Source organism: Euwallacea fornicatus, chromosome 22 (genome assembly GCF_040115645.1).
Source record: "Euwallacea fornicatus isolate EFF26 chromosome 22, ASM4011564v1, whole genome shotgun sequence".
Taxonomy (NCBI): domain Eukaryota; kingdom Metazoa; phylum Arthropoda; class Insecta; order Coleoptera; family Curculionidae; genus Euwallacea; species Euwallacea fornicatus.
The window spans coordinates 1,965,752-1,985,690 of NC_089562.1; the positions used below are offsets into that span (position 1 = coordinate 1,965,752).

At 37.1% G+C, this 19,939-nt stretch overlaps 1 protein-coding gene across 4 annotated transcripts in view; it reads left to right on the plus strand.

The window, feature by feature from the left end:
* The window catches only part of LOC136346213 (zinc finger protein 93-like), a 169,969-nt gene that overhangs the window by 77,672 nt on the left and 72,358 nt on the right, over nucleotides 1–19,939 (plus strand). The window contains exon 4 of one of the 4 annotated variants that reach the window (XM_066295194.1): nucleotides 9,618–11,715. The exons of the other annotated variants lie outside the window; for them this stretch is intronic. Within the exon in view, the coding sequence (XP_066151291.1) occupies nucleotides 9,618–11,616 (1,999 nt within the window). The 3' untranslated portion in view covers nucleotides 11,617–11,715. Of the gene's footprint in view, nucleotides 1–9,617; nucleotides 11,716–19,939 lie in introns of those variants that run through there. 4 annotated transcript variants of the gene reach the window in all.

A 19,939-nucleotide genomic window follows, 5' to 3' on the forward strand; every position in this document is an offset into this window, starting at 1 on the left:
GTTGTACGTTGTTTAGCGGAGCGGGAACTGGATTTAAAACAAATTACAAAATTTGTTTAAGTTAATTCAGGTTCAGACTGTTCGCAATATTCACTTTTGCATCTTCAAAACGCTAAAAATGATATTTCAGAGCAAATTCTTCGTTTCTGTCAGCTCTGGTTTGTTTATATATGTATAGTGCCAGGCTCATGACGTATGCTCATCATTTTCTAATACTCTGAAGATTCCAAAATAAATATTTCGAAACGTCGAATGTGCCTTGAACACCTAATTGTGTAGTACTTTTATTCAGCCTACTAAACCTTACAAAAATGATTAATTACGTACATATAACTTTTCATCTATATAATATAAACGTTTTATGTTTTTCGTTCAATCTATCCCCAGTGCCCCATTTCAAGAATACCTTCTAATAAATTGTACTTTTTAGCTACATCGAAGAGATCAAAATTGAAGTAACCGCAGATTATAGCGATGAAGAAAATGATACAAATGAACAATCTGAAGACCTATCCAATGGAGTTCAATCGAGCGCCCCCCTTTATGTTCTCTTGACCAAAGACGGATACAAATGTCCTCATTGTCCAGCGATATATAAGAACATCGACGATCTTAAATCTCACTTCTCAGTACACAAACATGACAACACTCTTCGCTGCACAATATGCTACGACGAATTCAGCAACGCAGCTGCTCTTTCCAAGCATTTAACCATTTTCCACGAAGTTCAGAGGAAGTACCCTTGCCGGTGCGGCCAAATGCTTGCCAGCTTTGTCAATTATCAGAGGCATTTGGCCCATTGCGAATTTCCCAATAAGAAAGGCTATTCCAGCATCAAAAGTGAGGAGAACCAAATAATTTTTTGCAATGCTTGCAATGCTTCATTCAAAGATGAAGCGGAACACAATGAGCATTGGTTAATTAGCCACGTAAAACGTGTGGAGTTTGACAAGTTTCGTTGTCTAAGGTGCGACAAAGAATACTCAACTCTAAAACAAATAATGGGACATTATAAGCAGCATGCGCAGGAAAAGAAGTACCATTGTCACCATTGCGGAAAAGGATTTATTACGGAGAAGTTCTTGGAGCTCCATGTGAAAAGTGACCATGTAGAAACTGGTGTAATTTGCACGATTTGCGGCAAAAGCTTGCGCAATCGTATTACATTAAATGCTCACATGCGAGGCCACAATCCTCATATTTCTAATGCAGGCACCTGCGAGATTTGCAAGAAGTACTATAGGAACCTTAAGCAGCATCAACAAGATGCGCACGAGTCCTTGTTGACCTGCACCATTTGCGGGAAAGTTTTTACCTCAGAACGGGGCCTGCAATTGCATATCATGATTCATAAAGGAGACAAGAGATTTACATGCGAGTTTTGTGGTAAAAGATTTTTGATGAATACGTTCCTGCAAAATCACCTGCGTACACACCCTGAAAGCGGAGTTGATCCTTTCACGTGTGAAGATTGCGGCAAAACTTTTTCGAGAAGGGTTGCTTATGTAGATCACATGAATAGTCACTCGGGGCATAAGCCCTTCAGGTGCCAATTTTGTTCAAAGACTTTCGACAAAAGAAAATCTTATGCGCAACATAAGAGGATCAAGCATTTGGGAGTGCGCAGCCAGGCCTCGTAAGTAGGTTAGTTAAAGGTAGGATTCATTTGTATGCTTAAGATTAGGAGTTTTTATTGATAAATCAAAATTCAGGTTATCTTGGAAAATGGTTTATTGGTCAATTAACGTCACTTTGATATAGTGACTTTACCGAGTTTGTTTAGATTATAATTAAAATAAAGAACAATTTGTGTGCGTGAAAATTTATTTGCGATTGTAAGTTCTATGTCTAAGGCTCCGTCAAGTCAAGTAATTTGATGTTTTTATATTTTACTTGTCTTGAAAATTAAATACTTCTAAAATAAATGCTTGAATTTCTTAGTTCTTTCTTGATTTTTTTTTGCAGCAAAAGAAGAAGAGGCCATTTTGATGTTGTTTTCACTGTTTTCTATTTTGTTGGGATTCTTTGAAATTAGAATTTGGTTCATTCTCTGTGATAAATATACAACGTGAATAACTTGATATCAAGACTTTTTTGAAGATGTCAACCAAAGACGAAAAACCTTCGCGTTCAGAGCTCTTTGACCGCGTCCTTCACTGGCAAATGAAGATCTCTTATTGATTAACAACGTAGGTGATTTGGTAACACTTACGGATGGCAAGGTTTGAACGTCTTTGTTGGTCCAAGAAGAAAATTAAAATGTAAATTCCTAAGTTAAGTGCATTAAAGCTCAATCTTCTCTCAGCTTAGATGAAACAAACCTGCATAATTTAACAAAGAATCGTATTTTAGTTGCGAAATTTCCATTCTAAAAGAATAGTTTTTCTTTAAAGGATTTGAATCCAAAGTGTTTTGTTATTTTTTCAGTTTTAAACTCGCGCATATTACTGCATAGACTCCAGGTTTTCCAGGAAAATTTCCTCCTTTGTGAGTTTCATCTTGAATCCCATTCAAGATGAAATCAGTCATCAATTTAACGGAATTTGCATATCTGCTGCAAGTGACGTATTTTTGTATATTCTTAGATATGTTTTTTATTTATTTGCAGTTTAATTTTTTAAGCTAGAGCGAATTTTACAGGTATTACTTGATATTCTGAACGTGAAACTTAACTTGATTTCAAGTTAACTTCTGAAGTGTGCGACTTTTTAAATAAAACTGGATTGAAATAAAACAAAATAATTCTTTTAAAAACATGTGAAAAGCCCATAACCTCCGGACTCATTACTTCACTTTTTAGGTTCCAAAACAGGAAATTGAAATGTCCTCACTGTCCCAAATACTTCGACCAAAATTTCAAACTCAAAGCCCATATTATAGTCCACAAAACCGATAAACCATTCTCCTGCTCCATCTGCAGTACCACTTTCAAAACCAACTCAGCCATGCGCAGACACACCAGGGACCTTCATGATCAGACTCAGAAATATTGTTGTTCAGATTGTGGCAAAGAGTTTAATAGCAAAACCAACTACGTCATCCACACTAAAAGACATAGATTAGACTTTGTTGTACACTGTGAGCATTGCCATGAGGGGTTCGTCACTAAGGCCGAGCATCGAAGACATTTGGATGCAAAGCATAGTAAGAGGCATTATGTTTGTGATGTGTGCGGAAAGAGCATTTCCAGTGAGAGACACTTAAAAGAGCATCGGAAGATACACGAAGCAGGTTATGAGGAGAGGTACTTTCAGGAGTGTAGGTATTGCAGCAAGAAATTCAGGCATTTAAAGAAACACATAAGGGAATCTCATGAGGGAGTTGGGAACAATTACATTTGCCACACCTGCGGGAAATCTTTTAGAGGAGAGAACAGCCTCAAGGTGCATTTGATGATCCACAAAGGGGAGAGACCGTACGAGTGCGATGTGTGTCGCAAGAAGTTCTACTCCAAGCAGTATCTTACAGTGCATTGGAGGATACATACGGGAGAGAAACCGTATGAGTGCGAGTTTTGCGGTAAAGGGTTCGCTCAGAGGCCTCCTTTGAAAATACATTTGAGGTTGCACTTGGGAGAGACTCCCTATGAGTGTGACGTTTGCGAGCAGAAGTTCGTGTCCAAGCAAAGGTTGAGCTTTCACAAAAGGAGAGTACATCAAATTGTCGGATTTAGAAATATTAAAGGATGCAATTGAAAGTCTGTTTTTGATTGTCCTTTCATTTTTAAATTTTCTAAAACTCTGAGTTTTTACTCAGGTATGTGTTCAATGTGTAGAAATTCCAGGACAAAAGAAGTTCTGAAATTTTGAGAAACTCGTTGAAAATTTATATATACCAAATTTTATTAAATAAATTCTGTGATACTGAGGCAGTTCGGAGAAAGTTATAGAAAATTATTTCCGAATTTTGTAGAAAGTGTAAATAGCGATGAGTCAAATGACGATATAACTGTTGTTTAATCTCCTTAACCGTTACTTTTGTATTTTGTCATAGCTGATTAATTGATTCTAGTGACTGTTTCTGGTGCGATTTGTTAAACTAATTACTCCAAAATCTAAAGCAGCTTGTAAAGCACGGTTTACCATTTTCATTATTTACCTATTATTTTAACAGCGAAACGAATTAGTACATGACTTCTTCACTCGATTCTCTAGCAATATTATTAATTTTACAGGGTCAATTTTTAGGGCAACAGACCTTCAGTGAATAGAAGATTTTGACAACTTTTTAAAGTTTTTCAAGTAAAAAAGTGAATACTTTTCGCGAACGATAATTTTACCATAATAAAGAACATTAATATATATTTTTTAAGTTTTAATTTATTCTGAGATACTTACTGAAAACCAAAATTTGAAATTCCATTTATAACATCAGCAACCAATTGAAACATTTGCAGCTTCTTTTGTCAATCAAGACCCGCCCTCAGTTTGTTTTTAGGCCCCGCCCATTTTTAGATGCATCTCACTCTACTGTAGAACGATTTGACATGTTATACTGGACCACTTTTAGACACACTCTTTAGAATCGTATACATTTACCTTATTTTGATATGCCTCATAAAATACAATGTATAAAATACTTTATATATTATAATAAATTTTTTACTAAATATACATTCTTCATAATATGTCTACTAAAAAGGACGAAAATTCGAGTCTTAATTACTTCATATTGTTAATTTTTAGCCTCAGAGAAGAGACAATTCTCCTTCAAGTGGAAGACTCCTCATCATCCAAAAAAGACGTCGTCGATATATTTTTCTGGTGCCACATTTGTGGCAAGTGCTTCCGTCGAAAAATCGATCTCAACAAGCACTTCGCCTTTGTGCATTTCGGGGACAAGAAATTTGAGTGTACTGAGTGCAATCTCAGATACAAAGACGAGGACTCGTATTTGAGGCACAAGAAACGTCGCCATGAGCCCAAACTTCAAATCGAATCTGTGCTTTGCCACTCTTGCGGAGCCATCTTCAAGAGCGATAGAGCTTTGGAAAGACATGCTTTGAATGCTCATTCCAATGATGAGGTTGAAAGTAGTGAGCATCTAAAATGCGATTTATGTGAGAAGAGTTTCGAAGATAGAGCTGCTTTGAGGGTGCACTTGCGAGAACACCCGGATGATCGTGTAAGGAAATGTCAAGTTTGCGAGGAGGTTTTCTTCTCACTGCACAAGTACAGGTATCACGTGAGAATAAAGCATGAATTGGACACTTATTACTTTTGCCAAGTATGTAAGAAATTGTTTCCAAGTGCGACAAGGTTGAAAGTGCATGAGAAGACTCATGACGAGGACCATGAGAAAATAGAAACTGAGTGTCCGATTTGCCAGAAGTGGGTGAAGTATCTTAAATCCCACATGGACAATGTGCACTCAACGGAAATGAGTACAGTATGTGAGGTTTGCGGGAAAGGGTTCAAGAAGGGATGGGACTTCAAGAAGCATATGGAGAAGCATTCGGAGGAGGACAAGTTTAAGTGTTCTAAATGTGAAGTTGTGTTCAGCAGCGATGCTAAATTGAAGAAACACGAAAAGACTCATGCAAAGCTTGTGTGCAGCAAGTGTGGAAAGAGGTTCTTTAAGGGCAGCACTTTTGAGAAGCATTTAAAGGAACATTTAGGATAATTTTTCAAGATTTAGTTCAGTTGTGTCTTTTAAAAGAATAAATTATTATGCTTAGAGTGGAGTATTTTCTTGTGGATTATTTTTGCCCTAATTTTATCCTTGCAATGCTTTTCACTTACATTCCTATAAATTTTTAGCAATACCTACGAAACGATCCTTAAACTATTTACCGGAACCGAAAACACCCATTTATCGGACACCAACGGTATCTTCAGATGCGGAGATTGCATCCTGGACTTTCCATTCAAACCCAATCTTGTGAAACACATCAGGAAAAAGCATCCTGGAAAATCCTACTTTAAGTGCAAAGGTTGCAGAAGGGATTTTGATGAGGAGGTATATTTCTTCAGCAGAGCTCACCTGAGCTTTCATATGGAGCAAGTCCATGAGAGTGAAGAAAAAAAGAGTGAAGCTAATAACCCGGTAACATGTTTCATTTGCGATAGAGAATTGAAAAGCCTTGAAGGCCTTAAGAGCCACTTGATTTATCATCATATAAGCCAACATTTGATGATTTGTTACATATGTAATAAGACGTGTAAAAGTGCTCTACACTTAAAGGTTCATATTTTAAAAGAACACTGCAAGAAAATGCTTTATTTGTGTGGGACTTGTGGACAGTCTTGTTCCTCAAAGGGATGTCTTAATGACCATATAGTTGAGGACCACTATATTAATCGTAAAATTAAGTGCAAACTTTGCAGACCTTTAAACGTTCATACAATGTTCGTAGATGAAATATTCTTAAGAGGTCATTTAATTGCCTCACATTCTCCTCAACAGCTCGCCAAAACTTCAAAAGAATATGTTTCACATTCCACAGAATTTGTGTGCGGCGAGTGCGGACAAGTCATGGAGTCTTTAGCTCGAATCAAAATTCACATTTATTTAGATCACTATACTCCATGGTCGAAGCATTTGTCTTGCGAACATTGCAAACACCACATTCGATGGTACTTTGTCAGCGCTGCAGCCTTAGAGAAGCATATTTCCAATGATCACCCGCAGCTGGTGAATCGTAACGAAGATAATGGTTTAGGTGTGGATTTGGCTTTGGCCGACGAAGTGGTGCCTTTAAGTGAAAGGGATGTAGAAGGTGTTGCTTCATTTGACGACGTGCATGACAGTGAAGAAGAGGTGCTGATTTTAACAATTGAAGATACAGGAGAAGAATCGGAAAATGAAGAAGATACAGTTGTTGATGAGGATTTTACTGTTGAAGAGACTGGAGATTATAAAGAAGACTCAGTTGATTCGATTGAAAAACTTTCAGATGACCACGTTAAAATTGAATGGATCGTCGATAACAATTTTGAAAAAAATCTTCGTAGTGGATTTGCTGGCGTTGAAGATGAAAATACTGAGAGTGAAAATATATCTTTATGGAAAGGGTAGTAAATAGTTTGGTTCAGGTTTAGATGATTGATGTTTCCAAGACGTTTCCCAAAAGACTGTAATTCTCAGTAATGGAACTGCTCAGCAAGTTTGTTAACAAAACATTATTTTACAATAAATTTATTTTGATTCGACTATAAATAAATGTTTATAAACAATAATGAGTTACTGATTATGTCTAAAATTATTTTAAGAGCAGGAACAAGTTGATTAAAAACCTTATTTTGGGAGTTTATGGTTACTATTACTAAAAATTATTCTATGATGAAATGTGTCTGTTAATCATTAATTTTGGGTATGGAAGTCCAAATCCATGGCGGGAAGGTGATGTGTGTAATTAGTACATACTTTATATGTATAGGAAATAAGCATTAACCAAGATGTCCCTGGTTTTCATCTGTGTTAGTCTATTTTGATGACTGCTTTTTGTGCTTATTACTTTATAGTTAATTTTGTGAAGTTATTTTTTCCAAAGTGACATTGATGATAGATGCTGGAAGACATGTCCGACTATGATCAAGTTTTTTTTTATCTTTGCAAATATATCTTAAATTGCAAATTTTATTTTCTAATAAATCATATCAATAAGTTTTTGGTGTTTCCTTGCACTTCCTCTGTATGCTTATGCACTCGTACTTCTCCATTACTCCATAAATTATTATATTTTAGATCTATCAGTGGCACCAAACGACGGCAATTAACCAAAGCCGTCACAAGATTTAGCTGCGGAGATTGTTGTTTGGGCTTCAAATCCCAACACCAACTTCTACAGCATTTCCAGGAAAAACACGTTGGAAAATCCTTTATTTTATGTACAGGCTGTTCAAAGGACTTCAAAGAAACTGCATACTTTACCAGCAAGTCGAAATTGAATCTTCATCGCAAATATGTTCATTGCTCTGGAACTAACACAAATTTTCAACCTTCAAAATGTATAATTTGTGAGCAAACTTTTAGAAGCTCCAACGTTCTCCAAAGTGCGCAAATGCTCAAGAGATTGAGTGAATTGAAAAGAACTCCCAGATCAGATTATATAAAAAATACTACTTTGTTTGCCTGTGGAGAATGCGGACAAATCAATGAGACCCTTACAGAACTCGAAATTCATGTCCTAGAGAATCACAATCACACGTCAAGGTGGTCAAGGAAATTTACGTGTGATTTTTGTGCGTCTTCGGACATTCAATGGTATTTCCTGACAGCCCGTTCATTAAACGATCACATTGTCAATGAACATGAAAATACAAGTTATGAAAAGGAATATAATAGCATTGAGGTAGATTTGAGTTTAGCGGATAAAGTACTACCTTTAAGTGAAAATGACGTTGCTAGTTTTGCCTTATTGGAGATTGAATGCAAAAGTCTAGAGAAAAATGAGCATGAAGAATTTAAAGTGATTGTCTTGAGCGATGATGAAGAGGAGAGAGTTGGAGTGAACGGTGTTGAGAAGGAATTGTTAGTTATTTTAGAGAGATTGCCCAGCAACGTAATGATTGCAAAGGCTTCTGGGAGAAGAAAAGCGAATGGTTATTTAACTAAAAATTCTGTGATGACGAAGGATAATTTTGTCGAAGAGAAAAGTGCAGAAAATAAGAGTTTAAAGAAAGGAAAAGATCGTAAAGAGGAACAAAAGCTGTGAAGTTAGTGCCAAATTTTTTAGAAACCCTTTCATCAAAGAATCTTCATAAGAGACACATGAAGACTCATTAAGGCTTTTAGGTTTTATAGGAAGCTTGTGATTTATGTTCTTTAAGTTTTCCACGATATCTTTTGTTAAATTATACAGGGTATACCAAGATTAATGTAAAAGTTTTACTACTTAATTAAGATTAATTGTTTAATTTCTTTAAAGTTTACTTCAGCTAGCTGTTAAAGTTTATCAAATATATCAGATAAAATGTGACGTTAATAAATTCGCGCTGCTTTTATATATAGAGATGAAACATTTATAGGAGCACCTTTGCTCAGATGTCTATGTGTCTCTAACGGTTTTAATGAGATACTGAATTAATATACTTAGATTAGCGCCATCTTTTGATCCCTTCATTTTCAGTAATGCATCATGTATCACCGATAATATCTACGCCACTGAGTTTTATATCTAGTAATGAAGCATTCATGATATTCAAGTTACAAAAATTGTGATGTTGGCTGTGCAAGAGTTAATTTATTGTATTTTCGAATCCTCTATTTTTAATAATTCGTTAAGTCGCTGCTAAAACATCTATATTACTGCTATTTATACCAACAAGTTAATTAATTATAGAATCTAACAATAAATTTCACTTTCCTCTCAGGATTTCAGTAGTGCCCAAAATTAATTAATTTAAGGTTTAGGATATGCCAATTTCTATTGTATGTAGGGAATAATGCACAAATACAAATTACGTTTTCTTACTTGAAATGTCCTGATAAAATAATCTACAAAAATTTTGGAACACCCTGTATAGATAAATGTTGTGTTCAATAAAATACTACTTTGTTATGAGTAACATTTTATTCGTTGAGGCACCTAGGACCTTCTAGGGCACATTTTAGCAAATCACCAAATAAACCCATTTTTAATAATTTAAAACTTCAGTAACTCAAATTTTTTTTAGGCCCTCTCAAATCAGTACCTTCATGGACCAGCTGAATATCCTGTTCTCACCCTCAGAATTCCCAAAATTCGGAAGCAAAAATTGCCCAATTTGTTTCAAAATATGCAAAACAACCTATGAGGTCAGAACGCACTATGCCTCTGTGCACTCCGAGCTAAAATTATTTGGTTGTGGAGACTGCATGAAGGGTTTCAAGTTGAAGCATCAACTCCATACTCACTACAGAGGAGTGCACGACTCGAAACCTTTAGATGAGGATCTTCGGTGCAAGGCATGCAGATGGGATTTTGGTGAGGATACTTATTTCACTAGTAAAGAAGCTCTGAAGTTTCATGTGGAGTATGTTCATGAAAGTGAAGATGGAGATGACACAAATGCTAAAGCAGTGAAGTGCCTTTTATGCGAGAAGATAGTGAAGAACGTTAGATGCTTTAGTAGTCACTTGATTTATCATCACTTTAGTAGGGTAAGGTTGAAGTGTCATTCGTGTTTGCAGCAGTTCGATACATCCCACAATTTGCTGGTTCATTTGGACGATTCTCATGGGGGGGGCGCAGTGTTTATTTGTAGCCTCTGTGGTAAAACTGAACAAACAGATCAGGAGATCAAAGATCATATTATTAAGGGGCACAATTCTATTATTATTGAAAATCTTCGTTGCTTATTTTGCCCTAAAGATAGAGTATTTGTCAAGTTTATGGATGAAGTTTTCCTCAAGGCCCATATTACCGGTGAGCACAATGAGGCTTCAAGGAAAGCACTGCGTAAAGACAGATGTATTTACAAATGTCCTCATTGTCCAGGAGTTTACAAGCAATCCCAGTCGCTTAATACCCACATTAAAATTGATCATGAATCTGAGGCTGGTGTTAATTTAGTGTGTTCGGTTTGCGAGAAGGAGTATGTAAGTGCCTACCACCTTCAAAGACATATAAACACCAAGCACAAAGAATTGAATCAGTTCGTATGCGGGGAGTGCGGGGTGAGTTTTACATCTCTAAGAGACTTACAGCTTCACATTTCTCAGTTGCACAGGACTCACAGCGACAAACAAATTGCTTGCAATTTTTGTGAGGCCGATTCAGATTGTGTGAAGTATATTTTCGCACAAGCATTTAGTTTTAAGAAACATCTTCACTCCTGCCATTCAAATCAAACACATAGCGTCGAGCCTGAGAAGTTTAAATGCCAAAAATGCCCTAGAAGCTTCAGCACCAAGGACGCTTTACAAAAGCACATTATCGAAATTCATCCATTTAAGTGTGAAAAATGCAATAAAAGTTTTACTCAAAAGGCAAGTTTGAACATGCACTTAAAACAGCGTCACTCAAATTCGAGAAAAAAATGCGAGTTTTGCAATAAGGAATGCAATAACTTGCGCTCTTACAGAGATCATGTGATGCGAAAACATGGCGACCGCAACATGCCTTGCGACATACGTAACAAAAACTACTCGTCCTCGACGAGTCTAAACCAACACAAGAAAATTCACTCCGAAGACTATTACCAGGAGTTCAAGGAGTGTCATATTTGCACGAAGAAGTATGTGAACATTGGATTACACATGAGGAATTTTCACGATACTGATGGGAAGAACCACATATGCGAGATTTGCGGCAAGGCGTTCAGGGAGAAAGGCACTTTGAAGCTTCACTTGATGATTCATAGGAATATAAGGCCTCACGAATGCTCAGTGTGCGGATATCGATTTCTTACAAAACAATTTCTTATAAAACATTCCAAACAGCACACCGGGGAGGTGCGGTTTGTGTGCTCTTATTGCGGAAAGGGGTTGATGAGCAAGGAGAGCAGAGATTCTCACGAGAGAATGCATCATCAGGGAGTAAAGCCGTTTGAGTGCGAATTCTGTTCAACAGGATTCTACAGCAAACATTATTTGAGAAAGCATCAGAGGATGGTGCACGAGACCAAGAAGGGGAATGAGACGGAGAGTGAATCCAGTGGGTGTTCGGAGAACGAGGACAATGAGGTGGAGTGAAGGAAGGGTTTATGTTTGTGTTCGTAAAATTTGTTCTTGTTAACGTAATGTAAGTTGAGTATTGCCATTAGAGATCAATAATATGTAATTTATTTGGAACTGTTTCGAATTATTATTACCTTTTAGAGATGCAGTAATGGGCATTTATTCTGATGATTCTCTGTCAGACACGATGACCATTTCTGACCCCGAAAAGTTGACCGTGCATTCCTTAACGTTCAAACGAATTAAAACGTTAGTTGTATATCTGTGACTTTTGAGTCAACCTGCAAATATTCTTTCGTATACGCATTCAAGAACGTTTCTCTCTCCTTGAATTTTCATTGATTATTTGTTGCGAATTTGTTTTCACAGAAAGCACTTTTGCTTTCCATTATTGACGATAACGACTAAAAATTCCGTCCATGTGAAACTTGCCTAGAACTTGATATATTCTAACCTTCTGAGGATTTCAGGTGTGCGGCCAATCGAGACATCAACAAAAAATCCTTAATGACCAACCAAACGAAAGTTATTGGTTTTAATTTCCAGAGGTCCTCAAGCATGTTAAAATGCCAGTATTGCTACTTCGGCACAATTCATAAATGCTTGATGGATGATCACATTCTCAAGACACACACCGTCTCTGAAATGAACCCGAAAATGAACGGCTTTAAATGCAGCAGGTGCTCCAAAATTTTTCCTACAAGCAACAAACTGAGGATTCACGCCACCAAGTGTCAGGATTTTGACACTTTAGGATATGTCAGTTATTATCATTTATCCGAAGGAAAACAGTCAGAATGCCATCAGTGCGGCAGTTGCGGTCTCATACTGAGGATGCGACAGTCCGCAATCAGCCACATGAAACTGGTACATCCAAAAGACGAATCTGTACACTTTTGCTTCATATGTTGCATTACTTTTCTCACTTTGAAAGAAATGAAAATTCATAATCTACTGAAACACGAAACGAAAAAGAATATTATTTGTGGGGAGTGCAGCGAGTTTTTTCCTACCAAGAGGGGAATAAAATCACACTTTCAAACTCACGGGAATCTGTGCAAAAATTTAACTTGCGACATTTGCTTAGAAGCAAAATTGTTGAAGTATTTTGCTGATAAGACAAAGTTGAAGCGTCACATTGAAATTGAGCACAGTTGCGATGAGAAAATGGTTGCGAACGGAGTAGAGGTGAAGCAGGAAGAGCTTATAATCAAAAGTGACGAAGATTCATTCAGTAATCAATAATTTTATTTGAAATCAATAGCTAAGTAATATATGTATGTTTAGCCCCATTTTACGTAGTTTTTTTTTAAATAAAATTGGCAATTGTCAACTGTAAGCAAACTCAGGTTATCAGCATTGCATGGCAAAAGCACCCTACTGAAATCACATATGACCGATGCAGAGCAATGTTCAAGTATCCTGAAGCATTGGACATCCATATGAAGTAAGATCATCTCGGTGACTAATCATTTTTGCGAAATATGTCAGTAAAGATTCGTGCTGCTTTCAGGCTTTAAGCATCATAATTGGAACACTCACAACTCTTCAAGGTCTTGTAAATTATGTGGGGTTTTCTTTACTTTATCCCACGACATTAAAGCATATGTAGAGAAGTATAAAGTCAGAAAATTGCGGAATAAAGGTAAATTTGCAATGATATGTAATCAATTCTGATTCAGAGGTCTTTCACCTGCGATATTTGGAGTAAAGCTTTCACACAGAAGTCTACCTTGGGAATTTACCTTAAGATTCATAAGAATGTGACGGCAGATATTTGTGATGTTTGTACATATGTATGTCTGACTACACAGTATTTGAAAGTTCATAAGCAGAAGCGCACCAGAAAGAAACTTTATGATTATAAAGCATGCGAAATTAAATTGACGGTTACGTCATTGGTCGAGCAGTGCAGGGTGTATTCGAGGGCGAACCCTTTCACTTACATGGAATGTAATAATGTATTTTCGAGGAAATAACGTTTGGGCTGGCATTATAGGTAAAATTATGAACGGATGACAAGTAATGTTGTTCGATCATTATTCATCATGTGTCGTGTATCACAATTGAAAAATACAAAGGGTGTCGGGAGTACTTAGGTCAATAAGCTGTCCAAAATTATTAGGAAATTAAGTTATTTTGGCATTCAGATTTTTCCCAAATACTCTAAAATATATGTCGCCAAGTGTATAAATGATCAGTTTTTCCTTTTCCTGGCTGTTTGTTTCCAACCTTTTTCTCTGGATGAGGCCCGTTTACTATGTAAATAAATTTATTGCAAAAATTCTCTTACTGCCTATCTGCATTGAGATTTCTAAATTAATATTAACTAAGTAGATCTTGGAGAACCTTCCAAAGCCCGTTTTCGCCAAAGCCAACTAATTTGCCTTGGAACTTAATCACCCCTTCTAAAGTTTATGGTGCGAACTGTTCTGTAATATTAATTTTTTTTAGGTTTGAAATGTTACTAATCGACGTTGAAAGACCCTCACCAAAAACGTACAAGTGCCTGGTGTGTCTGTCCACCTTCCTCTCCAGACCCAGCCTAATCAGCCACATCCAGATTCATAAAGAGCTCACCAAAAGAGGGTCGCATCATTGCCCGACTTGTCCTAAGTCGTTTTTCAACCTTGAAGATCTTAAAATCCATCAAGACTTGACTCATGAAAGGCGCCATCAGTGTCTCGAATGCACCGCCACTTTCACGCACCAGCAATCCTTAGAGGCTCACATGAAGGAGGTGCACCTCTTCCAATTTGACTACTTCTGCGAGATATGCCAGCAAGGTTTCTCCCTTTTCGCCGACTTCAGATTTCATCGTCAGACTATGCACGAGCCTGCTAAACCTTGCAAAATATGCGGAAAGAAATTTAGTTCGTCCCGAAGTCTTAGATTGCATATGGACCAGCATTCTGAAGGGAAGAGGAGAGGGGAGACGAAAGAGTGTCCCATTTGTAAAGATCCGGTTAAAACGTTGAAGAACCATATCTTTCTTTGTCATTCCGATGTTAAGCTTTTTACCTGCGAAACTTGCGGCAAGTCTTTCAAACAAAAATCAACTTTGGATATACATTTGAGGGTACATAAAGACATTAGGCCGCATATGTGCGAGTTCTGTGGCAGGGGATTTCTGACCAATCAGCTGATGGTGGCTCATAGACGGATTCATACGGGGGAGAAGCCCTATAAATGTGAGATTTGCGGGGTCGGCTTCAGAGTTCGAAGCGGGTTGGTGAACCACCACAGAATACACAGTGGTGAGAGGCCCTACGTTTGTGAACATTGCGGGAACACTTTTGCGCGGAGAAAGTACTTGGTGTCTCATTATAGACATATTCACCAGAAGAATTGATTTTTTCCCCGAACGGCAGGAGAAAATACCTTTTAATCACACAATCCAAGCTGTACCGAGTCACTTTAGATATCCAGGTTGTAAAGTAAAGCAAGTAAAGTTTGAATCTGAGCGTTGAAAAATTTTTACAATCACAAAATTCATATCCAAGCTCGTTATCGCCCATGTAGCATAAAGTAAAAGATTTGAATCTTTTATGTCGCATAAGAAATATGCCAGAACAAAAAGGAAAACAGATTTCAATTGATACAAATCGGAGAAAATAAATGACATTTTATTCGGCGAAAAAGCACATTTGCTATCGTAGCCTCATCTTGGACATGGCAGCAAATCTGCTTCAATTTTGCCGCGCGAAACAACTAACTATTCTTCCATTGGCAGAAAAGGTGACACTTTAATGGTACAAAACAGGCTGCAAATGTAACTGCTAGTGCTTAGGTATTGAAAAGTTCTTACAATTAAATCAAATGTAAACAATTCCAAATATGTTCCATGTACAAATACCGAATGGAAAAAACTCGCATTGTTGCTGCAGCGAGAATACGAATTTGCTGCATTAGTTTACTTCAAAGCCTCGTCTTCGTCTCGGCTGTCAATATCGCTACGGCAGTAAATTTGTTATTTTTGCGCCTCGTGAAGCAAATAATTATTATGTAATTCCTGAAGTATTAATAAAAAGGATTTTTTAAATAGCAGCATTTTCCTCTTAAAAATTAAAAAAATATATATTTCGTTACATTGCGATTGGGGCTAACTTGAAATTTACGTGCATCGAACCTTGGAATCCATGAAGTTCTGTGTTTCGCTAAAAATGAAAATTTTATGGATGAAGGTTGAAGCTTCGCACTTCTGGTTAAAAAGTCAATTGTTTTTCTCAAGTCGCGAAACGCACCGTGAAATTTTCCTATTGTGTCATCCGCAAAATTTCAGATAAAATGGTAAATACAGAAAGGTAATGCGCACTTTTAAATATGATTAAATTACATTTTTTGGGACACCTTGTATTTCCCTCAAGACAATGAATCAGTATATGGTACACGATTGATCGTTGTGTTTTACGCTTCAATCGTTAATTTGTGTTTTAGGTTGGAAATAATTCTTTTAGATATTGAACCTGAAGAAGAAAGCGCACAGTTCTCATCAAGCACTGAATCGAAATTCCACCAATACACCTCGTGTCCTTCAGAATTCAATAGGTCTTTCAATTTAAAGCGCCACCAATCTGTCCATAATAAAGTTAAACTTTACGGCCCCACTCAATGAAAACATTCCTGCAAGGATTGCGGAGCACCTTTCAGCTGCGTCTTCTTTAAAACACGTTCTGAGTGCTCATTTAACGGGACTTACGAATGTAAAATTTAGGAAGAATGAGGCGCGACTATGCTTCATTTGTGGGAAGCTTTTCAAAACTAAAGAGCTATTGCTGAAACATGTTACTGAAGAACGTGAAACGGAACATAAGTGCTCTTACTGCATCACAAGCTTTTAGTATGAAGAAGCCTTGCAGACTCATATGAAGCACAGCCATTTGGAACAGTTCGAATACTTCTATTCCCTCTGTAGTGAGGGATTCGTTTTAGCTGCAGATTTCCGCTTCTACAAAGAAAGCGTTCGTGAACCGAAAAAATCCTGCCATTTCTGCCAGGAGGTCTTGCCATCTTCACGTGATCTCAAGATTCACGTGTCTGAGCAATTGGAGAGTAGATATAATCAGCAACGCCCGGTTTGCGATGAGTTTTGCTGGAACCTTAAAACGCGTATGCGGATGAGTCATTCGGAGAATGGTTAAACTTGGACTTGTGAGATTTGCGAAAAAGGGTTTGAGATCAAACACTTCCACAATCTCCATATGAAGATTCATTATGATATGAAGAACTTTACGTGTGAGATCTGCGGAAAACAGTTCCTTACCAGACACCATCTGAAAATACACGCTTGCACTCACACTGGAGAGAAGCTTCGTGAGGGTGAGGCGTGCGGAGTCAAGGTTGCATATGGAGGGACTTTGATAGAGCACTTTACTGTACATTCTGGCGAGAAGCCTTTTCGGTGTGAGCATTGTGGGAAGTATTTCAGCAGGAGGAAGTATCTGGTTTCCCACTGCGCAAGTCTTGCAGAAATGATAAGTACTGTTGATTTTGATTATGTGACGGAAATATATTTTGTATTCTACAATTTTCGTTGTGTTTTTTATATTTTCCCGTTGAATAATGAATATGTTGTGTTTAAAATAGGCTAAATTAACAGAAACAAGGAAAGATTAGAAATTGAGTAAACAGAAAAAAGAGAGGAATAGACCTTGAAAACTCCAGCAACTCATAAATAAGCTGAAGATTCGGTCCAAATAGGAAAATCTCCAAATGTCCTCAAATTTTTTTGGAAATCCCCATGGAAAATTCAGGAACTGTTTTAATAAATTTTTATTAAATTAACTAACTTCGGAAAATAGAAAAATGAGAACTTTCTTGCATTTTAAGTGTTTCAAAATTATTTCAATATTTTCATTATTTATTAAAAAATTAATGAATCAATAGTGGAATTGTTTCAAGTACTGTTAACAACTGTATAGGACCATAAGGACATAATAAGATTAGAGATGTCCCATTTTAAAAAACATGTTATACGATGTGAACTGCCAGATTTTCTCTTTTTGGGGTTTGGACACTCTTCAATTACCTTCTTTGGACGCTGCAAAACTGGATTAGATCCTTTCGTCTCAAGTGTCCAGGCTTTTCGTTATTTCTTAAAATATTCGATTAATTTGTTTCGTAGACTTGAAGCTCTTTAATTTCTTCATTCAGAAACGTATTTGTAATTAGTGGAATGAAGCATTATTTTTCAGTTTCTTCCAAAAGTCTAAAAGCCTCTAAATGAAGGTTTTAATGACCCTGGAATTTATGAAATCACTGGTTCACTTTAGAAGAAATACGATTCTCTCTTCGGAACCTTGAAAAGACGTGAAACTCTGTAATTAATTTATTGAAGTATCGAAGTTCATAAATTATAAGAGTAAATCAGTCACGTTATTTATCAAATTCTTCTAAATATAAAACGTCGAAATGAAAGATAAAAAAGACAAACTGGTCGTAAAATGTACTACTAGTTTACGAAGAGTTTTTGGAATCTGAAATTTCTCAAAGTAGATCTTGAGGAATTTCGGAAAACGAAACAGTTTGTCAAAACTAATTAATATTTTCTTTTTTCTCAAAGCTCGTCAACTAGAGCCTAAAGAAAATATGAACTCTTCAATAAAACAATTGTCTTTCTTCAATAAATATGCTATTGAAAACACAGTTTAATTATTTCCATAAACCTTCACTTCAACCATCAGCAAACTAAAATCCCTTTACTTTTTAGGTATGATCTCAGCACCGTATGCCAAGTTCTCCTGAAAAAAACACCTTCAAATCTCCTAATAAAAACCTTTCAATGCAACCAATGCTTCAAATTCTTCTCCACGAAAAAGTATCTGAAGCGACACATCAAGAATCACCTTAGAAATCTCATGAGGCAGTTTAAATGCCTTCATTGCAGCAAAACCTTCGCTTCCAACTACGCCCTGAAAAGCCACATGGAGGTGCATGAGAATCGCCCAGCAATCTTTGAATGCGACATTTGTAGCAAGAAGTTCAAAAGGCTTAAAAATCTGGATTTGCACCGGAGGAGGCACACCAAAGACTTTGTAATTGAATGTGAGGAGTGCCATCAGGGGTTCGTTTGTAAGGGGGATTATGTGCAGCACGTGAGGAACCGCCACGATGGGGGGAAGGAGAAGGTTGTATGTTTTGTGTGCGGCAAAGACATGATCAAAGGACACCTGAAGCGGCATATGGAGAATGTCCATGGTGAGACTGGAGAGTTTCCATGCGAGCTGTGCGGAAAAGTTTTTGATCGCAAAATCGGGCATGAGAGACACGTGAAGATGTTTCACAATTTGGTACCTCAAGTCTGCGATATTTGCGGACAAGAATTTAGATGGAAACACAGCTTGAGGGACCATCTGAAGAGCCATGCTGGTGTAAAACCGCACCAATGCACTTACTGCGATAAAGCATTCACTAGAAGCGACTTCTTGAAGCAGCATATTCGTACTCATACTGGTCAAAGACCCTTTGAGTGTCCTGAATGCGGAAAGGGCTTCACGCAGGCCACCCCTTTGAAAGTTCACATGAAGGGAGTTCATAAGAACCAGAGTTTTGGGGGCGTGAAGAAAACAGAAACGGTTGTGAGTTTTGATGCTCTGTTTCCAATGCAGGCGGAGGTTGGTATTGGGCCGTTGCAATCTTGAGTGCAACTTTACCACAAGAATGGTTTTTCATCCATATTATTCTCTAGGTAAAGTTAATAATATTTTGGCCCATTGGCCTTAAGCGAGAGAAATTTTATTATTTAAAGATTTTGTTTAATTTTTTTTTTCATTCTACATAAATAATAATAATAATATATTACGTTATTTGTATTTTTGTTGTTGTTAAGTAATTTACGGTGTTGTTGATTTAAATTAAAAATTTGATAATCGCGGTTTTGTTTTTATGAGTACCACACTACATCATCCTTAGGTCAACAGGTCAAAGGTAAGTAAATCTCTCTTCAAATTATTTTTTCAATTGAAATTAATTTTCTAGATTTTGCACCATTTGCATAAAACCGTTCAAAAGTCTCAGCGCCTTAAACAAACACCTCATTTGCCATCAAAACGAAAGGCCTCATAAATGCCAAATCTGCCTTAAGGCCTTTAAACGCAAATACGATATTACAATTCATATGGCAGTTCATGGACACCACTCTCAATTCAACTGCAACTACTGCCCTAAAACCTTCAAGACCAAACAAGCCTTCCTAGTCCATCGAAGAAGGCATTTGAAGGAATACCAGGTTTTTTGCGATATTTGCAACAAAGGCTTCGTCACCAAACCTGAATACCTTAAACATCAGGAATACCGCCATGGAACTAATGGCAATGTATGCGAAATTTGCGGTAGAGCT